General features: G+C 40.0%; 1 protein-coding gene across 2 annotated transcripts in view; it reads left to right on the forward strand.

Annotated features, from left to right (window-relative positions):
- nrip2 (nuclear receptor interacting protein 2) overlaps window positions 1-22,716 on the forward strand; it is a 48,833-nt gene that overhangs the window by 15,121 nt on the left and 10,996 nt on the right. Inside the window, exons 1-2 of one of the 2 annotated variants that reach the window (XM_085252084.1) lie at window positions 15,748-16,158; window positions 17,168-17,482. In XM_085252084.1, the coding sequence (XP_085108210.1) occupies window positions 16,126-16,158; window positions 17,168-17,482 (348 nt within the window). In that variant the 5' untranslated portion in view covers window positions 15,748-16,125. Of the gene's footprint in view, window positions 1-15,747; window positions 16,159-17,167; window positions 17,483-22,716 lie in introns of those variants that run through there. The other variant, XM_085252083.1, reaches the window with a different exon arrangement.

A 22,716-nucleotide genomic window follows, 5' to 3' on the forward strand; every position in this document is an offset into this window, starting at 1 on the left:
AGTTTTTCCTCTCCACTGTCGCCAAGTGCTTGCTCATAGGGGATTTGGGGGCTTTTTTTTAACACCAACCACTGAAAAGTTCACTGACATCAAATTTAAGACTCAGCAAATATGGAAATGGATCATTCGTCATCAAGTGAGGAATCATCCATTTAAAACATGTTTGCTGAGTCATATTTAGTTGTATATAAATATGATTTCTGTCACACTAAGGCCAATCACAGACTAATTTGGACAATTGGTAAAAAATAAATAAATTGAAAAAATTGAAAAAAAGTAGTTGTGTCATTGTTTCGTGTAGATTTCAAATAACATGCCATTTTATGTCAACATATTTCTGTTACATTTGTAGTGCTCGTGGTTTTATATTCTTATGATCCTGTTTGTTTGATGAGTATATCCTTCTGCCTTGCTTCACATATTTACTGCTGCTTGGCTAGCTTTAGTCATGCTAGCATCAGCACGGGTAGAAACAGATACACATCAGAGACATCACATGTAGCTTGTGTTTATGTTCAGAGTGACACCTGATTTAAAAGCAGGCAGCAAAGCACTGAGCAGCATATCAGTCAGCACAGAAAACAAATGCCATAAATGTCATCAATTAGGCTGGAATAGTTTGTTTCTAGTGGCTTCTATCAGAGGTGTGGACTCGAGTCACATGACTTGGACTCGAGTCAGACTCGAGTCATTAATTTTATGACTTTAGACTTGACTTGAAAAAATGTTGTAAGACTTGTGACTTGACTTAGACTTTTACACCAATGACCTGGGACTTGAATTGGACTTGAACCGGTTTACTTGAAAAGACTTGATATTTCACCCCAAATATAAAATGTAACATGCATATAGAGATTGAAAATGTGATGTCATTCTGGGGTAGAACCACAAAGGATTCTGGGAACTCGTGGCAAGAGGTACTAGCGCACGCAGGCTTTTAATTGAAATCAGTTATACAGCGATAAAAAGAAACACAAAAAATGGCAAGAAGCTGTTGTATTATTAACTGCAATAGCCGGTCACATGACAGCCACGGGAAGCCGACGGGTAAAGAAATCGGTTGTTATCGGATTACGTCGTTGAAGAGAAATTGTTCGAGCCATGTTTCCGAAGTAACAAAGAGGCGACGGATGGCCTGGATCGCAGCCATTCAAAGACCAAATATAACGTCCCAGAACACTCCAGCTCACATGTTAGTCTGCTCCAAGCATTTCCACAAAGGTCAGTCTTCTGTTGTAGTTAATGCGTCATTTTCATAACATAATTGGTGATATAGGTTACAAGCAAGTCTGACGCTGAACAGAAATTGTCGCGCTATGCTCCTTTATTTATTGTGCATAAATAGTGAATTGTCCTGACACAATATTGTGTTTCGCTTCTGTTATTATGGTACATTGACAAAAACATATACTTTTATTCACAGGATAAAACAGTTTTTTTGTATCACTAATTGCCCAGTACGATTACAGCATACAGTATTATTGTCACTGCTACATTTCTGTAACGCGTACCAGAAATTATTTCCACTACTAATTAATTACCGTTGAGCTCAAAGGTCCTATTAATAAACGGTTAAGGAATGTGTATTTATGACAACAATTTGTGAGACTGGTAAACTTATGATACGTACGATGGTCTTTCGTTCTCCACGGTGCATTTCAAGGTCCTGCACCCATCCGTCGGTAAACTGTACCTGGGCTTGTTGCAGTGACCTGAAGTTACTAAACTTCATGAGTGTGTGCACTCACTCCAAGAACCGTATGATTATAAATATGCATATAAATATGCTACGATGAGATAGCTGACTTCATCTAACTAGCAAATGTTGTCCAGGCTACGTTGGTGATGCAGTTTTTTTTAAATGTGTATGATATTTTTGTCATGCGATTTTAAAGCCAGGCCTACAAGCGCATCCAAGAATAACATGCAGCTTATCTCAGAACTGTCAGTGAAAATTATTCTTGGAGCTAGGTTTAATTGAGCTGCATTTTAAAGAGGTGCAATTTCACAATTTGTGTATATTTTCTAAGTTCACTATTTTGTCATGTGTTGAGAAAAACACAGATTTAAAAATTACATGGTCTAATATTTACATTTAGCATAACTGCAACATTCTTTTTTCGTTTTTTTTAAAGACTCGAAAGGACTTGAAATTCAAAATTTCTGACTTGTGACTTTACTTGGACTTTTACACCAGTGACTTGAGACTCGACTCTGACTTGCCTGACATTACTTGAGACTTGACTTGAGACTTGAGGATAAAGAAGACTTGAGACTTACTTGAGACTTGCAAAACAATGACTTGGTCCCACCTCTGCTTTTTAGCTACTGTTGTTTAAAAATATTTTGCATTAGTGCAAAATTTAGTTTTCTCTGTTATATAGATACCGTGGTTGTATTTGTGAGGTGCATCAGATCAGACTACTGCTACAGTAATGCAGTCATATGGACATACAGTTAGGTCTGTAAATTACAGTTTCTGTAGTTTTGCTTCTGTACTCCACCACAATGCAGTGGGCAAATCAGCAATCTGGTACATTATTAAAAAAGAATGAATGCACTAACCATGGTATTATTTCCATGGTTAATAAAACAATTTTACAACATCTAACCAAGTCATGAAAACTCCCGAATAGGAAGGTGTAGCATTGCCACAGTTTACAAGAGATGTCTTCATGAATGTAAATACGGATGTTTACAGCAAGGTGCAAACCCCTGTTTACACTTAAGAACAAGAAGGCCAAATTAGACTTTGCCAGAAAACATCTAAAGAGCCTGCACAGGTCTTAAAAACATTCTTTGGACACATGAGACCAAGATTAACTTATACCAGAAAACAAGTGAAACAGCCCATGATCCCAAGTAAATCACATCATCTGTCAAACATGGTAGAAACAGTATTACGGCATGGGCATATATGGCTACCAGTGGAACTGTGTCATTATTGTTTTTTTGATGATGTGATTACTGATAGACAAAGCAAGATCTCTGCTCAGACTCAGCCAAATATTGGAAAACTGATCAGATGATGGTTCACAGTGCAAATAGATAATGACCCAAAGCACAGCGCAAAAGCAACCCAAGAGTTCTTCAGTGGCCAAGTGCGTCAACTCATCTTAATCCAACAGCAGCTTTTCAGTTACTGGAAACAAAACTGAGGGCAGAGAGACCCACAAACATGTAGCAGCTGAAAGGAAATTGCAGTAAAGAACTGGCAGAACATCTCAAGTGAACAAACAGCATTTGTCTATTTGATTAAAACCCTGGCGCTGAAGCTGAAAGCCTGCAAGCTGAGCAGCTAAGAAGGGATGCCATGAAAGTTTGCATTCCGTCCTGCTGTCACAAGAATGTGTCTCATTATTGGGAGATGGAGGCATTCTTTGATGTCAAATGTAGTTTGGAAGAATTACATTTTATTTGTGGATTTTACTGGAGCAACTGATTTTTGGGAAAGTGAGATGTACACTGAGTTTATGCCAGGCAAATGGCAAGTGGTTCCATTTTATTATCTCTAGGTATCTCCAAAACTGGGCAGCTGACTCCAAAACAATCTTGATGTATAAAATGGCACTGAGTAAACTTTGCCTTTAAAGACAGGAAAACATCAGGGTAGGGATGTGCACACCTCATCCTCCATCAGGTTTTAATTTTCATTCATATCCACTCCCTGAACTGAATTGTTTGTATTCCCTAGAGGGTGAAGCAGCACTTCAGAGCAACAATGACAAGGTCACAGATCTCCCGGATCTCTGGAGAGTTTGTCTGCCACATCGGTTAGTGCTTTATTATTAGCTCCAGGACAATTAGGTGGGCTGGAGAGGGGTTAGCGTGAACACTTCTTTCTCTGTCATCCAGAGCTTTGGATGGGCGGTAACACTCCCTCAGCTGCTCCCTCGATGCCATAGAGGGGCTAAAAATACCAGACAAAAACAAAAACGACACAACAACCCACACAGCAGAGCAGAGGAAGCAAGAGAAAGGGACAGAGATGTTGGCACAGTGTGAGAAACGAGACCTCCTGATCCAACTTTTGTTTTGGTGTTTGTGATCTTTACAACTGGAAGAAAAAAACAAAAATGTTTAGGACATTTCTTTATGACTAGTTAATTCACTGGTTATTTATGCCTATAAAATGCCCAAAAGAGTTAAACATGGCACCCAGAGCCCAGTTCTGTATGTTCAGTTGGTTGTTTTCTAGGAATGAACAACAGCCCCAAACTGAAACTGTAAAAAAACAAGAAAAAAGATTTACATAAAAAAAATGTGGTCAAAATAATTCATTTGGGCTTTTAAAAAAACATTTTTTACTTTTTCAGTATCAAATTTTTTTAGGATTTCGGTATCAAATCACTTTTTCAAAGGTATACAACTTTTGACTGCGATTTAGCTACATCGTTTTTAAATTCTTCTTTTTTTCTCATTAGTTCCCATGATGACAGAATTTCAAGAAACTTTTACTAAAAACATAAAACCTACAGTTTAAAAAAAGTGAGGAGTCTGAATACTTTCTGAAGCCACTGTATGTACTTTAGCTTTCATGTGAAGACGACAGACAAAGCAGGACAGCAATTGTTGTACAGCTGAATAACTGTTATTTGAACATTCATTCATCTACATGTCATGTTATGGTTCTTAAATGAATGTTGTGCATGGTACCTGAATGTGTCATAAAGTGCAGGAAGACTGGGGACAAATGCAGACTGCAGAGACAAGCTAGCAGTTTAAAACAAAAGAAACAAGCCTTTATTGTGGCATATAATCTCCAAAAAATCAAAAGACACTGGAGAAACCATGTGGAATATAGTAAGAGTTAATGAGGCAGGAAACCAGGCAAACTATAAATACACATGAGATAACGAGGGAAGCGGAAACAGGAGGGAACCTAAACACAGCTGAACATAATTAAGGTAAATGACATACAGTAAGTAAAGCAAGACAATATACAAGGGAGACAAGCTAATGAGAAGTAAAACACGAAGTAGCTCAGCACAGACAGCAGACCTACACAGCAAATGTGTACAAGAATACTAGTGGAGGCTGCAGTAACATTAACCAAAATACAAAGAATCAGATATAAATGATCTATAGACACTAACAGAAACTATATTTTAAAAGAAACCAGTCAAGAAATGCCTACACAATATACTTAACACATAAATAAAGATAGAAAACTAAAAAGCACGTCTGAACTCTGGAAGGCAACTGCTGTGTGATCACAGCCAAACACACTGTCAGTTAATCATTGTTCTATTAAAAAAAACAGACATGAATTTCTTTTGTTTGCTTTTGCTACAGTGACAAAGCAATTAAGCTGGGATTAAAACTACACCGTTACCAGTTGCAGTGGAAAATTCACATCAGGAGTAGCTGAATTCATTATTTTCCCTGTGTTATTAGCCTGTGGCGCTTAGCCTCAGCACACACTTCACTCAGGCTTTTATTTTGTGAGCTTAGACACAAAATTAGCATCCTGAACCATCCTGCTGGAGTCTCTGCTGTGCAGCAGCATGTTCTTCGGCTCTTCACTCAGCATTGGACACGGTTTGACGTCTCCAGCTGCAGCCATTAACTGCCACACCTGCAGCCAGTCAGAGTGGGAGGGCATAAATAATTTTTTTTTCTGAAACAAGCTGCCGGAGGGCAGAAAAAAAATCTGGGAGCAAAGAAAGCTGGCAAAGAAATACAACAACTTTTGGTCAATAAAATATCCGACACAGGTCTGGAAATGAGTCAGAAATACTCTACAAGAAAGCAAATAACCACAATTCTAAAAAGTCCATTTTGTGAAAAGCTCCGTTTAAATCACGGCTACATCATTAATCCTGATCAGTGGATCAATTGTGTCTTCCTAAATGAGATCAAATCATCAAATAGACCCTCAGCAGCGCCATTAGTCGCCACATCTGTACTTCATTCAATCACTGAGGTTTTTCTGCGACTCCACTAGGTTTATTGGACTTAATGAAGAGAAGGAGAGTAGTGTAAAACAGGCGAAAGCGTAGAGGTGGGTGGGTGGGCAGCAGATGTGAAGCTGCTGGAGCCTCCCGGTCGCTGCGACAGGAAGTCAGCAGCTGGAGACGTCCATCAGAGTGAGGGAGAGGGCATTAGTGAGGTCACGTGACTGGCTGGATGAGGGCGAGGCGAGCCTGTTTGCAGAGATAATTAGTCCACATGGCATTCAGCCTCTAATCTGACTCACAGAGGGAGAAACTCAAAGGAAGAGAAACTGAGAAAAACAGAGAGTCGAGGTCTAAAGTCAAACATGAACAGTTGTCTTTCTGACGTACTGGAGGGAGACCAGTTTGGACGGGTTAGTGTTCAGGGGTCACCGCAGGACCCACATCAGCAAAATCAGCAACAGGCCACGTATGAATGAGCACAAATGAACATGATGCCTGCGGGACAGTTGACCAGTTTTGGCTTGAATTGTGCCCACGCTGCGAAAACACTCCTGGTTATTCCTCTGGCTGCATGTGAAAAACAAAAAAATCTTGTTTTTAGACAATAAGACAGAAAAGTACAACATTATAAACCTTTAATATTGGCTGAGATGATGGCAGGTTTAAATGTAAACCTCAAGTGACTGAGTAGGATCATTAACAACCCCAAAGGAAAGTGTTTTATGACTCTTTGTGTTTTTCATAAATCTGTGGTCAGAAGTTACAACCACTCATCAGTGGCTTAGTCTGCATAGCTGGCAATAAGCTGGACTTGTTCCCGGTGGGTGATGGGCTCTGCCAGGGCTCCCCTTTGTCACGATTCAATTCATAACTTTTACCGACAGAATTTCTAGGCGTAGCCGAGTGGCAGAAGGCTTTCACCTGGGTGGTCTCAGGATATCATCTCTGCTTTTTGCGGATGATGTGGTTCTGCTGGCTTGATCGGGTGATGGCCTCCAGCTTGCCTTGGAACGGTTCGCAGCCGAGTGTGAAGCGGTGGGACTGAGAATCAGCACCTCCAAATCTGAGGCCATGGTCCTCAGTCGGAAAAAGGGTAGAGTGCCGACTCCAGGTCAGGGACGAGTTTCTGCCCCAATTAAGGGGGGATTGAGTATCTCGGGGTCTTTTTCACAAGTGACGGGAGAAGGGAGGGGAAACAGACAGACGGATTGGTGCTGCGGCTGCAGTGATGTGGACGCTGTACGCTGTACGTGCAGTGGTGAAGAGAGAGCTGAGTGAAAAAGCGAAGCTTTCAGTTTACCAGTTGATCTACATCCCTATCCTCACCTATAGCCATGAGCTGTTTGTAATGACCGAAAGAACGAGATTGCGGATACAAGCGGCAGAAATGAGCTTCCTCCGAAGGGTGGCTGGCCTCTCCCTTAGAGATAGGATGAGGAGTTTAGCCGTAATGGGAGGCAGACCCAGGACATGCTGGAGAGATTATATTCTCCAGCTTGTCCAGGGGAATACAGGGAGAGAGAGGTCATGGCTTCTCTGCTTAGGCTGCTGCCCCCGTGACCCAGCCCCGGATAAGCGGAGGAAGATGGATGGATTTGATCTAATTCACATCTCCACTAATATTTGGATAAATGTCCTTTAGCGAGTTGCACACTGAGTAGACACTTTTGGTATCCATCAACAAACTTCTGGCATAACTTTCGCTCACGTTTGACCAATCCTCTCTGGAGAATTGGTACTTGCTTGGACTGATCAGTACCATTGTTCTGAGTACTGAGTGCTGTCAAACAAATCTTTTTTATGTTGGCAAAGAGAAACTACCAATTGTAGTCTGGATTATCAAGACTAACAAAAGGTTAATGGGTTATGTCCTTTGTAGAACCTTCAGCACCACAGAATTTTTAAGTGAGTGCATGTATATATTTAAGCCTGTATGCATACTTTTGACCCTGTATGGATTAGAGAAAATCCAATATAAATCGAAACGTACCTAACTTGTTTTTTTTAAGTTATTAAAGATGCTGTGCAATCATTCCACATTAAAAAGACTGCCATGACATTCATGTTTGAAATTTCTGAGCACAACTGTAGCTGTACTGTTTCTTTTATCTATGACTGATATTTTAAACTTATTATCCTCATGGGATTAATTATGGCTGGAAGGATTCATGAAGCATCTGCCTCACGGCTAATTTCTAACCAAATAAGAACAATGCCAATAAATGCCTTTTAATTATGATCGGAAGATAGCATAAACAGTAAAAACTTCCTATGGTTGCCACAATATCTATTACACATTTTACAGTTAAGAAAATGTTCACAAACACGTTGTCCAAAATCTCCCTTCACAAAACAAACAGACCTCACTTCAGCTGTTCTAGCAATGAAAAACACTCGCTGTCAAACGAGGCAGAGCAGCAGGCTGCATCGTGTATGATGGACCGACTCTTTATGGGATACTGAAGCCTGCTGTCTTCATTGGATTAGATTACATTAAATCCAGAAACATGCCAATTCACATACTCGCAGTCTGTTAACAAGCAATCGGTGGATCGAGATGAGAAGCGTGCTGAGAGCACAACGGAGGAAATTTGGCTCACGTAGCATTTTTTTGAAGACATAGCACAGCACAGCAATACACAGTGTGTATTTCATGAGCTGTTCAAAGTCTGACACAACGTGCCCTTAAGATAGAAATATTAAAAAAGGTATTAGTGTTACTTTATTTTGGGATGATGATCCATTGGATGATGCTGCCCTTGATGTTTGGCAAATGTAAACAGAAATCCAGGAACTAATTGTAATAAGTCAGTATTTTTAGTCTATATTTGGCCAAATAAAGCCATTGCAACTCAATTAGCAGCTCCTGTTTTTAATTGTGGGATATAAAAGCTACAACTAAACATTTATTTAATGGGACTGTGGTTTGTTTTTTGAGTCTTACTCACTAAAGCGTTCAAAGCTCACACACATTCGTACAGCGCTTTATCGCACACACTCACACTTCTTTTTGTCTGCAGCAGCTGTGTTGCTTTTAGTTTGTATTACCTGCTGAACCTCCACATATTTTCCTAATATTATACTTTTATCTTGATTTTATAAATTCCAGTGCTTTGCTGGCAGCAGACCTGTCTGTGCTTGTGATTGGGAAGATGCTGCCAGTGTCACCTCTTTGCTGTAAACACCTGTGGATTAGGAAAGTCTGGGTTAACTTATTAAGTTGATAAGCACTTCTGTGGTGAGCCTGATTGGTGAAGCCAGATAAGAAAAAGATATCCCTGATGTGTTGAACTTGCTTTGAAGGCACTGCTAACTAGTAAAGCTTTAACCCAAGTGCAGTTGCGAAAACCATCAAGCGCTACGATGAAACTGGCTCACACGAGGAAAGAAGGAAGAAGGAATTCCAAGAGTCACCTCTGTTGCTGAGGTTAAATTCATCTGAGTCACCAGCCTCAGAAATCACAGCTTAACAGCACCTCAGATCAGAGCCCAGATAAATGGCACACAGAGATCCAGCAGAAGACACATCTCTGCATCAACTGTTCAGTGGAGACTGCAAAAATCAGGCCTTTATGGTCACACAGCTACTAAGAAACCACTACTAAGAAAAAGCAAAAAGCAAAAGAAATTTGTTTGGGCCAAGAAACACAAGGAATGAACATTAGACCAGTGGAAGTCTGTGCTTTGGTCTGATGAGTCCAAATTTGAAATTTGTGGTTCCACCCGCCCTGTCTTTGTGCAACACAGAAAAGGTGAACAGATGGTCTCTACATGCATGGTTCCCACCGTGAAGCATGGAGGAAGAAGTGTGATGGTGTGTGGGTGCTTTGCTGATGACACTGTTGAGGATTTATTCGAAACTGAAGGCACACTGAACCAGCACGGCTACCACAGCATCCTGCAGCGACATGCCATCCCATCCAGTTCGCGTTTAGTTAGACCATCATTTATTTTTCAACAGGACAATGACCCTGAACACACCACTAGGCTGTGTAAGGGCTGTTTGACCAAGAAAGAGAGTGATGGAGTGCTGCGCCAGACGGCCTGGCCTCCACAGTCACCTGACCTAAACTCAATCGAGATGATTTGGGATGAGGTGAACCACAGAGTGAAGGCAAAAGGGCCAACAAGTGCTCAGCATCTCTGGGAACTCCTTCAAGACTGGTGGAAAACCATTTCAGGTGACGACGAAGCTCATTGAGAGAAAGCCAAGAGTGTGCAAAGCAGTAATGAAAGCAAACGGTGGCTATTTTAAAGAATCTAAATTATAAAACATGTTTTTAGTTATTTCACACTTTTTTGTTTGCTAAATAATTCCATATGTGTTCATTCATAGTTTTGATGCCTTTAGGGAGAATCTACAATGTAAATAGTCATAAAGAAAAATCATTCAATGAGACAGTGTGTCAAAACTTTAGAGTGGTAGAAAGTGTGTCCTGCAATGTAAAATGTAGCATTTACCCTAAACTGTAAAACAGCAAATGCAGATTGCTGGTAGCATCCTGCTGCAAAATGTGATTTACTTACACCAGCTGACCCCAGAGCAGTTAGAGGGTCAACAGAAACAGACTTTAACCATCAAAGGACATATGGAGAAGCTAATCGCTAAAATTAGATTGTGTTCAGTGTTTCTGTGAGTCAGTCCAAAGAGAGCGCCGAAGATCTCAACAAATGAACCTTTAATCAAACTCAGACTGTCTTCTGCAAACTGCTGGAGTCTGACATTTAAGTCTTTTTCTTTGTGTGCTGAATAAAAATATTCTGGTATGCCACCAGACCTAATAATAAATTTAATTAAAATACAATTTTTGTTATCCTCCACATGCCATTTCTATCCATTTAACAAGCTACGTGTGTCATATTTGTCAAAGAGTATAATTGCCAAAATTAATGATTTATGGAACAACAAACACAGAAAGAGAAAACCAAAGTTAGCATTGGAGAACAAAAAACAATTACAGAGCATGTCCAGTGTGAATAACCCTGTTTTATGAGACATAAAGAAGAGTGGGGAGATTATGTCATGCCCAGAAAGAGGAAAGAGAAGAGGTTAGGGAAGAAAAGAAAATTGAAAGCAAATAGTCAAAAAGGTAATGGAAGAAAACAGGAGCTGGGATGAGGAGAAAGAGTGGGATAACTGGAAAGATAATGGAAAATGAAAGGAATATACTGTATAAGATATGATTACATGTAAGGAAAAGGATAAAAAGAAACAGGAGATGTACAGTAAAGAGAGAAAAGGACAACAATAAGACGAGGGAGGGGACAGAAAGAAAGGAAAGGATGGGAGAGATAAGGGAAGGAAAAGGGGAGATGAGAGGAAATGAAAGGGGGGAACAACAAGGAGGAGACATTTAAAGAGGAGCTGCTCAGCCACAGCTGGAGCTCAGCGAGGAATGAATGGGCTAGATTGAACTCTGTGACACGAGTAGTGATTACTAGTTTGAAGTGTGCTGTTTTTGCAGCTCGGCAGTGAAGCCCAGCAGGCCGAGACCAATCTATGGACACAACAGAACACTGCAGAAAACTTGTTTTATTTCAAGTATGTGCTGATTTTTTTTAAAGGTGAATAAATGCTCGCTGAGCTCTTTGAGCTGACAGGCAGGCAAACAGACTCCTGGATGGTCCGCAGAGGCGATGGACTGAAGTGCCACTCAAACGTGATGGCAGATCAAACAGAGTGAGACCACAGACATGTCCAGACATGACACGACATTATTACTACTGTGTTAAGGTTAGACAGCCGCCTCTCCGGGGCCCCGAAGCCTCCTCTTATTTGTTTTTAGTTGTCGTGTTTCCATCTGTCCTCTTCTTGCTTTGCAATCCAGAAAATCGTCCTTGTCTTCATTTATATTGTGCTCAGGAATACTTTAACAGCAGAGATGGTGTGTGCATGTTCATCAGAGCAGAACATCAAATAATACCCAGTAATGTGGAAAATAAACAGGCAAGCGAATAGCAGCGTCATAACTCCTGTGTCATATCAGGAGTGAAACGGAGACAATCGCAGCAGCTGGATGGCGTTTCTTCACAGAAACAAGGTCAGCTTTTGCTGCTGATCGCTCGTACATGTTCCAAAACAAATCATACATCCAGTTCTTGTTTATTTTCTTGAACTGTATAGTTCATGTCAATTTATTCTCCAGCTCCTCGTTTGAAATTTAAACTTTAATCTGGGTTGGGTCCCAGACAGAAGAATGGCTGATTGTTTAGGTGATCGTTTGTCCATTTTGTTCATTTATCCAGTCGGTCTGTTTCAGAGACAATCACAGGTGAAAATGTTCACTTTAAATGCGTCAGAATACCTTCGATACCAACAAGTGAATCTCTGACAGCCCCAGCCGTTGGATGGTCACATATGATCATCTTATCAGGGTTTTTCCTTGCCAAGGATCTGGGAGGTGGACTACACATGACTTGCAACAGAGGAAAATGTGTCAGTGACTCATTGTTCGATGGCTGTTATTGAATCACTTACGTACACGTTGATGAGTTTTATAGATCGTGCCGTTGATTGATCACAAGAGAAAGGAGGCTGATTATATAAATTCTCACTGGTAGAACACAAAGTTGTTAATGTTGACCTCGCAGTCATTTAGATGTTGCCGACTAAATCTGAGGATTTTTGTTAAAGAGCAGCGGAGAACTTGAGAAGTTAATGTGCTGTGTTAACCTAATCTGCCACTTGTAGTCACGTTATTTTGAAGTTACGTTTTTGGCAACGACATTGTTTTTTTTTCTTTGGTAATTTTTGTTCTATGCAACACTAGAGAGGACATTAAATCAAACAAATAATTTTAATTTGCAGGATTTAGCCAAAGTTTTGCATTACATACATTATTCATTTTTATCTTCAGAGACTTCAAGATAACTGGGCAAACTAACATATATGCTTTCTAAATATAAGGATTGTTTTTTTAAATACTTGGATTCAATGACTGGACGTCACCAAATGCCGTGTCTCCTCCCTTGAGATGCTCTGCCAGGCCTTTGTTTCAGCCACGTTCAGCTGCTGCTTGTTTGTGAGTGTCTCTACCTTCAGTTTTGTCTTCAGTGGCTGAAAAGCTGCTCTGCTGGGCTGAGATCAGGTGACCGACTTAGCCATTGAAGAATATCCCATTTCTTTGTCGTGAGAAACTCTCGGGTTGCTTTTGCAGTTTTGCAGCATTTGGCTGAATCTGAGCCGAGAGTATCGGTAGTCACATCATTAATAAACACTCGTGAGTCGGTTCCACTGACAGCGATGTCATAACGTTGGCTCCACCGCGTTTGACAGATAATGTTGTAGGCTTCAGATCATGAGCTGCTTCTCTCGTTCCGCATTTTTCTCTCTCTATTATTCTGGTACAAGTTAATCTTGGTTTCAGGTTTTCAAAGAATGTTTTTCAGAGCTGCGCTGGCTCTTTTAAATGCTTTCTGGCAAAGTCTAATCTGGCCTTTCTGTCCTTGAGCATAACCAGTGTTTATGTGCATTTGTTGCAAACCTTCTTCTAGATTTTTAAAAAATTGCTTAATTTGTCAGGACATGTGAGCTAAGAAATTACACCGCATCCCACAAGATGAATCGCCTGTGCAGGAGTGACTGAAGTTGCCAAACGTCACTTCCTATAGAGGTTCAATGCCTGCAGGTCTGTTAACCGTATTAAGAATGAGGTACAAGATACAAGATGCAAGATGGTGTGTGTGACAGGTTGTAGAGGTCCCAGGTTGTTTGACAGAGTATTACAATGCTTTTGATAACAGCAGGGAGACAGCTGGCGATGTGCTTTATAGGCTTGGCATTTACCCAGAATGCTCAAACTGCGACTTTACGGCTCGACAGATGCCACTGCTGGTTGGCGAGACAGTTATCCAGTCAGTCTGTTTCAGAGGCAATCTGATGACTTTTCACGGGTCCAAATGTCCACTTCAAATGCTTCAGGATGCCTACGATACCAGTGACTGGATCCCTAACAGTCCCAGCTGTTAGGTGCTAATAGCATGTTAGCAGGCCAAACATTCTTTTTATTTTGGTCACATAATATTATCTTATTTGTTTTTTTTTCCCTAGCCGAGCAGCAAAAACAGTCCACATACAGTAAAAGCAACAAGTCTGTGCATTTTCCTCTTATTCCTCATCATTTCATTAGCAACATTTCTATGAAACCCAAATTATTAACAAATTATTCTATGACAGCCTGGCCAGAGGTTTGTTTTTTTGTTGCTGTTGTTTTTTCATTAAGTGTGATTAGAACATTATAGGAACATCTCTTAATATCCTGCTGATTTTAGTGTTCCTTCAACTCATTTGTGCTTTATTAATGCAGTGACTCTGCTGGTGTTAAGTGGCCTGCTCTTTTAAAAGCGTACTTTCTGGAAGTCTGTACCCAGGCTCTGTACTGCTGGAAGAACAATGTGATTATGGAGCAACAGGCAGCTTAAATAGAATTTTCTCCTCATGTGATCCAGAAAAAACAGCCACATGTTGTGTTTCTAAAGCAACAGAAATCAGGCTTTTCAATATCCATCTGTGGAGGCTGTGTTTTAAAATGCAGTTTCAAACATGAGGAACTTTTTCAGAACATTTTCTTTTATTAAGATTACTTAAAAGAGTGTTTATTAGACGAAAAAAAAAGGCCACTAGGTTTGTGTATCAAATAAAAGCCTCTTGCATTAAGCCTTTTATGTCCGCTGACAGTGATGACTTGAAAGCATTAGTATCCTCCTTGAATTGCCTTTCATGTCTTAATAATACGACCTTCATCTCAGCTAGTTGGGACAGCGTTTCACTTTTTCACTGAAGATAAAGTTTTATTCTGCCATGTGAGGAGAATTTTTGCACAAGTCGAGGAACGTGTCAGGCTACATTTCACTGTGTGTTATACTTGTATAACTATGCATGTGACAAATAAAGAACCTTGAACCTTGAACTTGAACCTTTAACTCTCAAACATCTAAGAACTCAACCCTAACCATAACTCTAACTCTAACTCCAGGTAGACAGAATATGTCATTTTTGTTTTTATTAAACTGTTCTCTCAGACACAAAGAAAACAATCATTTTAACAGCTCCAGATTCAAAAAGACTTCATTTTCCAAATGAAGTCTTTTTTCCTTTTTAAAACTTGGGTTAGGATTGAGTTCTTAAGCCTCTGAGGGTTAACCTTTTTGTTAATGGCACAGTGATTTCTGGAAGTGTTCTTGAGGTCATGCAGTCATTTCCATGACTGTTTTAATGCGGTGCTGTTTTTAATCAACATTCATAACAAAAGAAATAGTGGATCAATAAAAGTCCACAGCTAAAGTCTGACAATACCGGACTTAAAAATTATTCCTGTGACTCATCTACTGGGAACAAAACCCCTTCATGTTATATCCACGTGGGCCAAACCATGAGAGTTGGATTATTTTATAACTCATATATATAAAGCTTAAAGATAGAGGTGAGGACACTTTGATTTAAGACTGTTTCTCTTTCAAACAGATAGCTGTTTTCAGCATGTGTCCCTCTGCATTGTAACTATGAAGTATGAGGACAGTCAGCTGTAAACGGTGATGCTTGTAGATGACGTAGATATTAGCTGTGTGCACTTCTCAAGGAAGTTAAAATAAGTCAGATATCAACAGTATAACTTTCATTTCGTTTTGATATTGACATGCACTGATAAACCAGAAATGAAACTGTTTTTGCATGCTGCATTCTCATGTACGTTGTGGGATTTTTTGGGTTGTGGCTAGGGATGGGTACCGGTGACATAAACGGTAGTAACCAGACCGAAAAGCAGCGCAGATTTCGGTGCTTTATTTCGGTGCTTTTTTTTCCTGAGCTGTGATACGCTTTAGATTCTAGCCAATCATTTTACGTTTCCGAGGATAGTAGGCGGGGCCAGGTACGTACGTTCTGTTAGAGCAGAGCTACAGATTAAAAATGTCCAAGGCGAAGCGGTCAAAAGTCTGGCTGTACTTCACAGCAAAATATGCAAACTCAGCAGCCTGCAACAAGTGCTTTAAGCTGATACTGTGATACTGTTAAAGGAGGTAACACCTCGAATCCGATGAAACACCTGGCGACGCATAGCGTTTTTTTTTAAAAGCCCAGAAATGCGCCGTATTTGATAGCTTGCTGCGAGACCTCACACCGAGCACATCTACTGCGGGTGGGTTGCCTGTTATGCAACATCCCCCAAAAACACGAAGAGGAGAGTCCTGGCCCCTAGCCCTGCCAGTGTAGCAGAAATGATGACGGATGATGGTGGCAGCAGCAGCCGTTCTTCTCTGCGTGAGTAGCTAATTTACGTTGAGTAGGCTAACCACGTTATTACATTAATGCATGTAAGGTGAACTAGCAAACATCATCATAGCTACATGCGGCTGTCTTCTTGTTTGATGGCAGATACTCCCTTCACCCTGGCTAAAAAGGCTAAAATGACCAAAGAAAAAGTGGAAAACAGTTAAACATGAGAGGTTTAGGACAAAGTTTGTGTTTTTTCCATTGATTAAGCACTGCTTCCAGCCAAGAGTGATACCATATATGCCCCATAGCTGCAGAAAAGGCTAACATTGTTATATTTTTACAAAAAACAGCTGAACATGAGAGGTTTTTGGACCAATTTTGTGTTCTCCATTCTTTAAGCACCGGTTTGAGCACCGGTTTGAGCACCGGCACCGTTTCAAAAGTACTGATTTGGCACCGGTATCGGATAAAACCTAAATGATACCCATCCCTAGTTGTGGCTATGAAATCTGAGCTCTGTTTTAACAAAGGTTCCAGAGTGTGAACCATCAGTATGCAAACATGCATGTGAAATATTTGGATGAACTATCAGTGGGCAAAAGTGATTCATTTCATGAGCATAAATTACTCATTTGCAATGCAAAATATTAAAAAGCAGCCTGTTTCATATGCACAAGTGATCTCTTTCTCGGCTCTTTTCTGGAGGCATCAGAAGAAGTCGTGTTTCAGTTTCTGATCTGAACAACACCTCATATATATACTAATTCACACATCAGCAGCTGTACATCTCTGGCTCATCTTGTTCTTTTCTTTTTGCCTAAACAGGAAGCAGGCCTATTTTTTCCTAACAAATATATTTTAAACTACATACATTATATACTAGCTGTTTGCACTAACGCTCAGTACACAGTGGTCTGACTAATTTATTTGTAGAGTTACAGGGTGTTTTTCTTTCTCCTTATATGCACACTACACACTATGTGCAATTTTCAAAAGGTCTGTACTGAGAAAAACTCCTGTATAAGACCTATCTGTCCTCTGCATTTCTTTCTAGCAACCTCACAGCATCGTGCAGCGTCGCCTGCTGGAGGGAAACATCACGCGACTCAGAGGTGAGGGCCGGGACCTCAGCACCAGGGTTCGCTCCCCACTGGCCGACACCAAGGACGGACCTGCTGACACCGAGGAGAGGAGCGAGAGCACGGCTGACGACTCCACAGAGGAGAGGGAGTCTTTTGAGGAAAGTGAAAGGAGCCTACGGTCGGATGAGGAGGACGACAGCAGCGAGGCCGGAGCCAGACAGACAGCTGAGAAGCCCGAGGGCGGGGAGAGCTCGCCTGTCCTAACTGCTCTCATCATTCAGTGCAAGGTACTGAACCCTGCGTACTCAATCTACGCTCACCCACATTCGGTGCTCTGCTGAAACAAACTGAAAACAAAAGAGGAGACAAAGACCACACTACTCTGCTCCCATGACTCATCATTCAAAGCCTTCATTTACTTTCTCTTTACAACATATCAAAAGCTCTGCAGGACCCACAGACACCACTGAGTCACAGTGATTAAATAAGTCTAACCTGGTCAACACATCTGCATGCGCCCAAAACAGATTCAGCATATAAAAGAAAAAGTGCGCAGGGGCTTAAAAGTGTGGAGGATAAAATGATGGAGAGAAAGACAAAAAATGGTATAAAATCTTCAGCAGCAGGTTACCCAAACTTGTGTTTTACCAACATGGTAAGAAACAGATAACTCTCCACCTGGGGGCTAGTTTTTCCACTTGTACCCAACACTGGCCCTTGTAAAGCATAATTTGTAGTCCTAGGTTGAGTCATCAAAGAGCCTATGCCACTGTTTCATTTATACTCTCATTTTTCAGTGGTTCAGTGGTGGGTCTACAGTGTTTTCAGGAGGAAAACTGAGGTCATTGTGTTGATACTACCTACAACATTAACATAGTGGATAAGCTATATACTATTAGATTTTAACTCACTGGACAAGAAGCCTGTGCTAATCAGTGGACAGAATTTAGCACCATCTCATCATGGACATTATTATTAGCAAGGGCGTAGATTTGGTTTTGGCATTGGTGGGGACTGATGATTCAACCACCGAACTCTGCCCCGTTTCTTTTATTTCCTCCTTTTTGTCTTTGCTTCTTGATAAAAAAGGAGAATATACTTGCCTACATATGCTATTCTACATGCTTTTAAACCATTTAAAATTACAATTAATAGTTTTATATAATGTTAAATTACAATTAAAAAAGTATTTTAGACTTTAGTTTATATTCCATATAAATCGGGTATCATACAAAAATAAAAATAGCTTCAAATACAATAATGACCCGCCAAGTCATCATCCAATTTCACCTGTGATCTTGTATCACCATTACTCTCTGAGCTTTGTGTTGGTTCTTCTGTCACCTGACAAATAGGACATACATGACAATAAGAATAAAATGTGTAGCTGCTTCAGTGTTTCTGTCAATTTGTGCAGATCTGGACTCATCAGTAATGTTTGTAGCATGAGTGCATTTTTAAAACCATTTGTGCAAACTGCACTACAAGGTGGAATATTTGCAAAATCATGACTACTTTGTGATATTTTGTCTCAAAAATTAACCCTATGAATATGTCAGCACATTAGGATGAAATTATTGTGTCACCAACATTTTAACGTTAGACATATAATTTTAACAGCCTCTGTAAACTAATATCCTGGCTTGCTCGAGGCTGCCGTTTTCTCTGACAGTTTCAAACAAAATTAGAAATCCTACTCTGAGACTGAGACAACTAATACTGCTGCCTGTTGTGCAGTTAGTTTACAAAACACGTTATTCATGGTTACATACAATTTTAGACTGATGTGGGCCAAAGCCTAGCATAGCATGTAACGGTTTTATGACGGACACATTTTATGAGTGAACTTGACTTTAAGTGACTTACAGGTTTCTTTGAAAAATACTTCCTTATATCCAGGTTCTTCCTTTGTGCTGCCATCCTGCTCTCCTCCTTGCAGGTCCTTGCAGTGCAGGCTTGCCGCTGCTAAAACTAAACAGAGCTCCCTGAAAGGCACAGCCAATCACATTGGCCATATTTGTCACATGAGGTAGGACTCCGGTAGAGAACGTTCTGCACCGCTGGGTGAATGAGACGTTGACATATCGTCTTTTTTTTTTTATTTCTATCGGTTTTGTTTTTCTTTACTCGGAGAGATCAAATTATTGGTGGGGACAATTCAATAACCGCTGGATATTGGTGGGGACATGTCCCTTCCATCTTTGCCAAATCTACACCCTTGATTATTAGAAGGCACAGCATACATTTTCATTGCTATGCAGATGATACCCAGCTTTACCTATCCATCGAGCCTGATGACACACACTGATTAGTTAAACTCCAGGAATGTCTTAAAGACATAAAGGGCTGGATGGCGTCTAATTTCCTGTTTCTGAATTCAGATAAAACTGAGTTTGCTGCACTCGGCCCTATAAATCCTAACATCTTATTTACAAGTCAATATTTTGGTTAAACCACCTTTATTCTTCAGCCTGAACTCTTTCAGGCAGCTTTACTCTCATTTTTTAAGTAGTCTTCAGTTATACAGTTCTCCAGGCTATGACTTCAGACAATCCCACACTGCTTCAGTAATACCAAGGACGAAGCTCTGATTGAGGCTAATCCATGACTTTGTTCCATTGTGTTTTTTTCTATCCATGTTTGTTTTTACTGCATTGGCAGTGTGTTTAGGATCCTTTGTCACGTGGAAAAATGATCAAAACTTAAAATAGATTTTTTTTCCTAAGTTTTTTGTTTTCTGTATACACAACAGTGGTTTATCTCTTGAGTTAGGTGCATTTTTTAAAATTATTTTTTAGACCAAGTAAAATTAATCTGGCCAGGTACAAGGACTGGACTGAAAATTAGTGAAAGACCCTGAGAAAGCCTGAAGAACTGTTGCTCAAGACCACTTAAAGAAATTACAAGAAAGTCCGGCTCGTTTAGAAGCAAAACATAAAGAAAGAGCGGCTTCTCAAAACTTTTACAGCGTCTTCTAGCTTGAGTGCCATAGCCATCATAGACTGGAAACAACTGAAAGGCACAGTAACACACTACGGGATTTATTGTTCCTTCTAGTTTAATTGTAGTAACACATGCGGCAGAATATTTCATACTTTGTCTATAACCGTTGGCTTGATACTATAATATTTTGCCCTTTTGAATTTGAATTTTGGAGAATTGTGGCCATGCATAACACCAAGGACATAACTGTATTTTATCCTTTGAAAGAAATCAATACAGAGATCAAACAGCTTCTCATCCCTGTGGGAGAATATCACACAGTTTCTCTAAGTCCACTTTTTCAGTGGATTCAGCGTTTTCACCCAATACTCGGTGTGCGTTTGCTGGGTTTTATCATCAACTTATTAAATGCAAAGTGTTCTTTAGTTACTTGTTTGGCTGCTATTTTTAAACCTCAGGGATGGGGAGGGATTATTGCACTACCGGTCTGAGACAAAAGAGCAGGTTTGTGGGTCTGCTGATAAGCCAGTGAGGACAAAGAAGCCTTGCTCAGTCAGCTCGGTCTGCATAGACTGAGAGGGATCAAAACAAGGTAAATGGAAAATCAACGTGTTTACTTCCAAATGGGGGAATATCCTTGGGTCAAGTAGATAAGGTATTGACTTATAAAGGAGATAACGAGGAGAGAAGGACAAGAGAACACTGGATGTTTGAAAATATGTCCAATATCTAAAACAGAAAGACTCTCTTTTCATGACATTAAAATACTGACTCCTTATTTACAAGATACAATTTAAAAAATGCAGGATGTTGTGTTCCTGTGAACTTGTACTGAGTATTTTTAGTTGTACTTTTATTTAAAACATCAGCAAATTATAGAAACTAACCATTCGAGTGTTTTTAAATGCCTTATTTTCTCAAGCTGACTGTCCTAGATTTGTAAGAGAGATGAAACAGATGACTATATTTCAGATTGTTGATGACTGGAAATTGCCCAAAGATTCTGCTACTAAAGCTTTACTTGATCTGAAAGTAAATCTGTTTATAAATACACCGAGAATCTTTGATATATATCTGCATCTTATGGTGGAAAATACCTAAAAAGAGCCTGATGCTCACTTATGGGGGTGGTGCCAGCACATTGCTTCTGCCATATGTTCTGTATGTACCTCATTAATCCAGTACTTTTCTTTCTTTCCATAAACATGGACATGTTGCATGAAATCACCTCAGAGGATGCTGAATGGGAAGAGGCCTTTGCAGACTGCAGTTCTAATAAACCATTACAATCTGCTGGCAAAAGATGAAACATGTCTTTGTGACATGAGGCGCCCTGCAGGCAGCAGGGCACCCGTGAGATAAAGAAAAGTACAAATGTCAGTGGAAATTGGGCCAAAAGACGCCTGCTTGCATTGCTACTGTAAAACTCTGGATTTAAAATCAGATAAGGAAATGTACTTAAATGCCCTTTTTGGTGGGTATAGGATGCAACTTTGTTCATATAAATCTATGTAATAATATAAATCTATCGCCAGGTGAGTTAGGTTAGCATAAATACTACAAGAAAATACAAAAAAGCGCTTAAAGTGGACTACAAGCAGCTGAGAAAATATGAGATAAAACAGGCTGTCAATGTTAATTAGGGCAAACCTCACATTAGCATGTAACATGTACTTTCAGGACAAAAGTTTGATGATTAAAAGACTATATTGATACATTGGGAATTCACTCATTTGCATTTTTGTTGGGCACATAATAACATGATATTTTTCTTATTTTATTCTTGCATGTATAAACATTTATGCATTTATCAGATGTGTTAGCTGACCCAAGCTGCTAAGCTAGCTACTGTTAAGCTACAGTAGCCTTTTTAACTGCTGGCTTATTACACCATTGCAAAAAGTAAGTCTGTGAAATTTCTTCCCTCCTGGATATTCCACCATCAACTTTAAATGGTATTGTTGCAAAGTAGCACCTCAGTAATTAAACAGTAGATCATGTACAGTGAGGGGTTTCACAGTGTTGAGGTGCACACAGTGTATAAAAGCCACCCGCATTCTGCCTACTCAGTAACTGCAAACTTTCTGTGGCATTAATATCAGCATAAGGAATTGTGCTGGCAGCGTCTTGACATAGGTTTCCATTGTAAGGCAGCGCATGCAGGTGCAATGTATAGGAGACCCAGTACTTTTGTCCATATAGAGTAACTCAAACAATAGAACAACACTATATTTTTTAACCATCTTAAAGAATTGGCGCAACAGCTGGAGCAGTTAGGTTCAAATTCTAATCAAATGATCCTATTTCCCAAATTGGGAAATTGTCCTTCTGACTTTGGTGGGTCCATGTGCTTTCAAAGTGGCATATGTACTGGAAAAAAAAAATAAAAATTAAGGCCCCTAGGAAAAAAAACTGGGGACCATGACTTGTTTTTTGGAATTCTGAGAACATGATATTAAAATGAATAATAATTTTTAATTTTCATATTGTTGTTCTAACTTGAAGGATATTAGTTTGTGAACTGTATATTTTCCCCCACATCAAATACTTTGCTCTCCACACAGAGAGTTGCTTGGCC

This window comes from Mchenga conophoros, linkage group LG17 (assembly GCF_057382185.1).
Source record: "Mchenga conophoros isolate Kocher_MC1m ecotype Shallow Benthic linkage group LG17, M_conophoros_male_GT1.1, whole genome shotgun sequence".
In the NCBI taxonomy this organism is placed as follows: Eukaryota; Metazoa; Chordata; class Actinopteri; order Cichliformes; family Cichlidae; genus Mchenga; species Mchenga conophoros.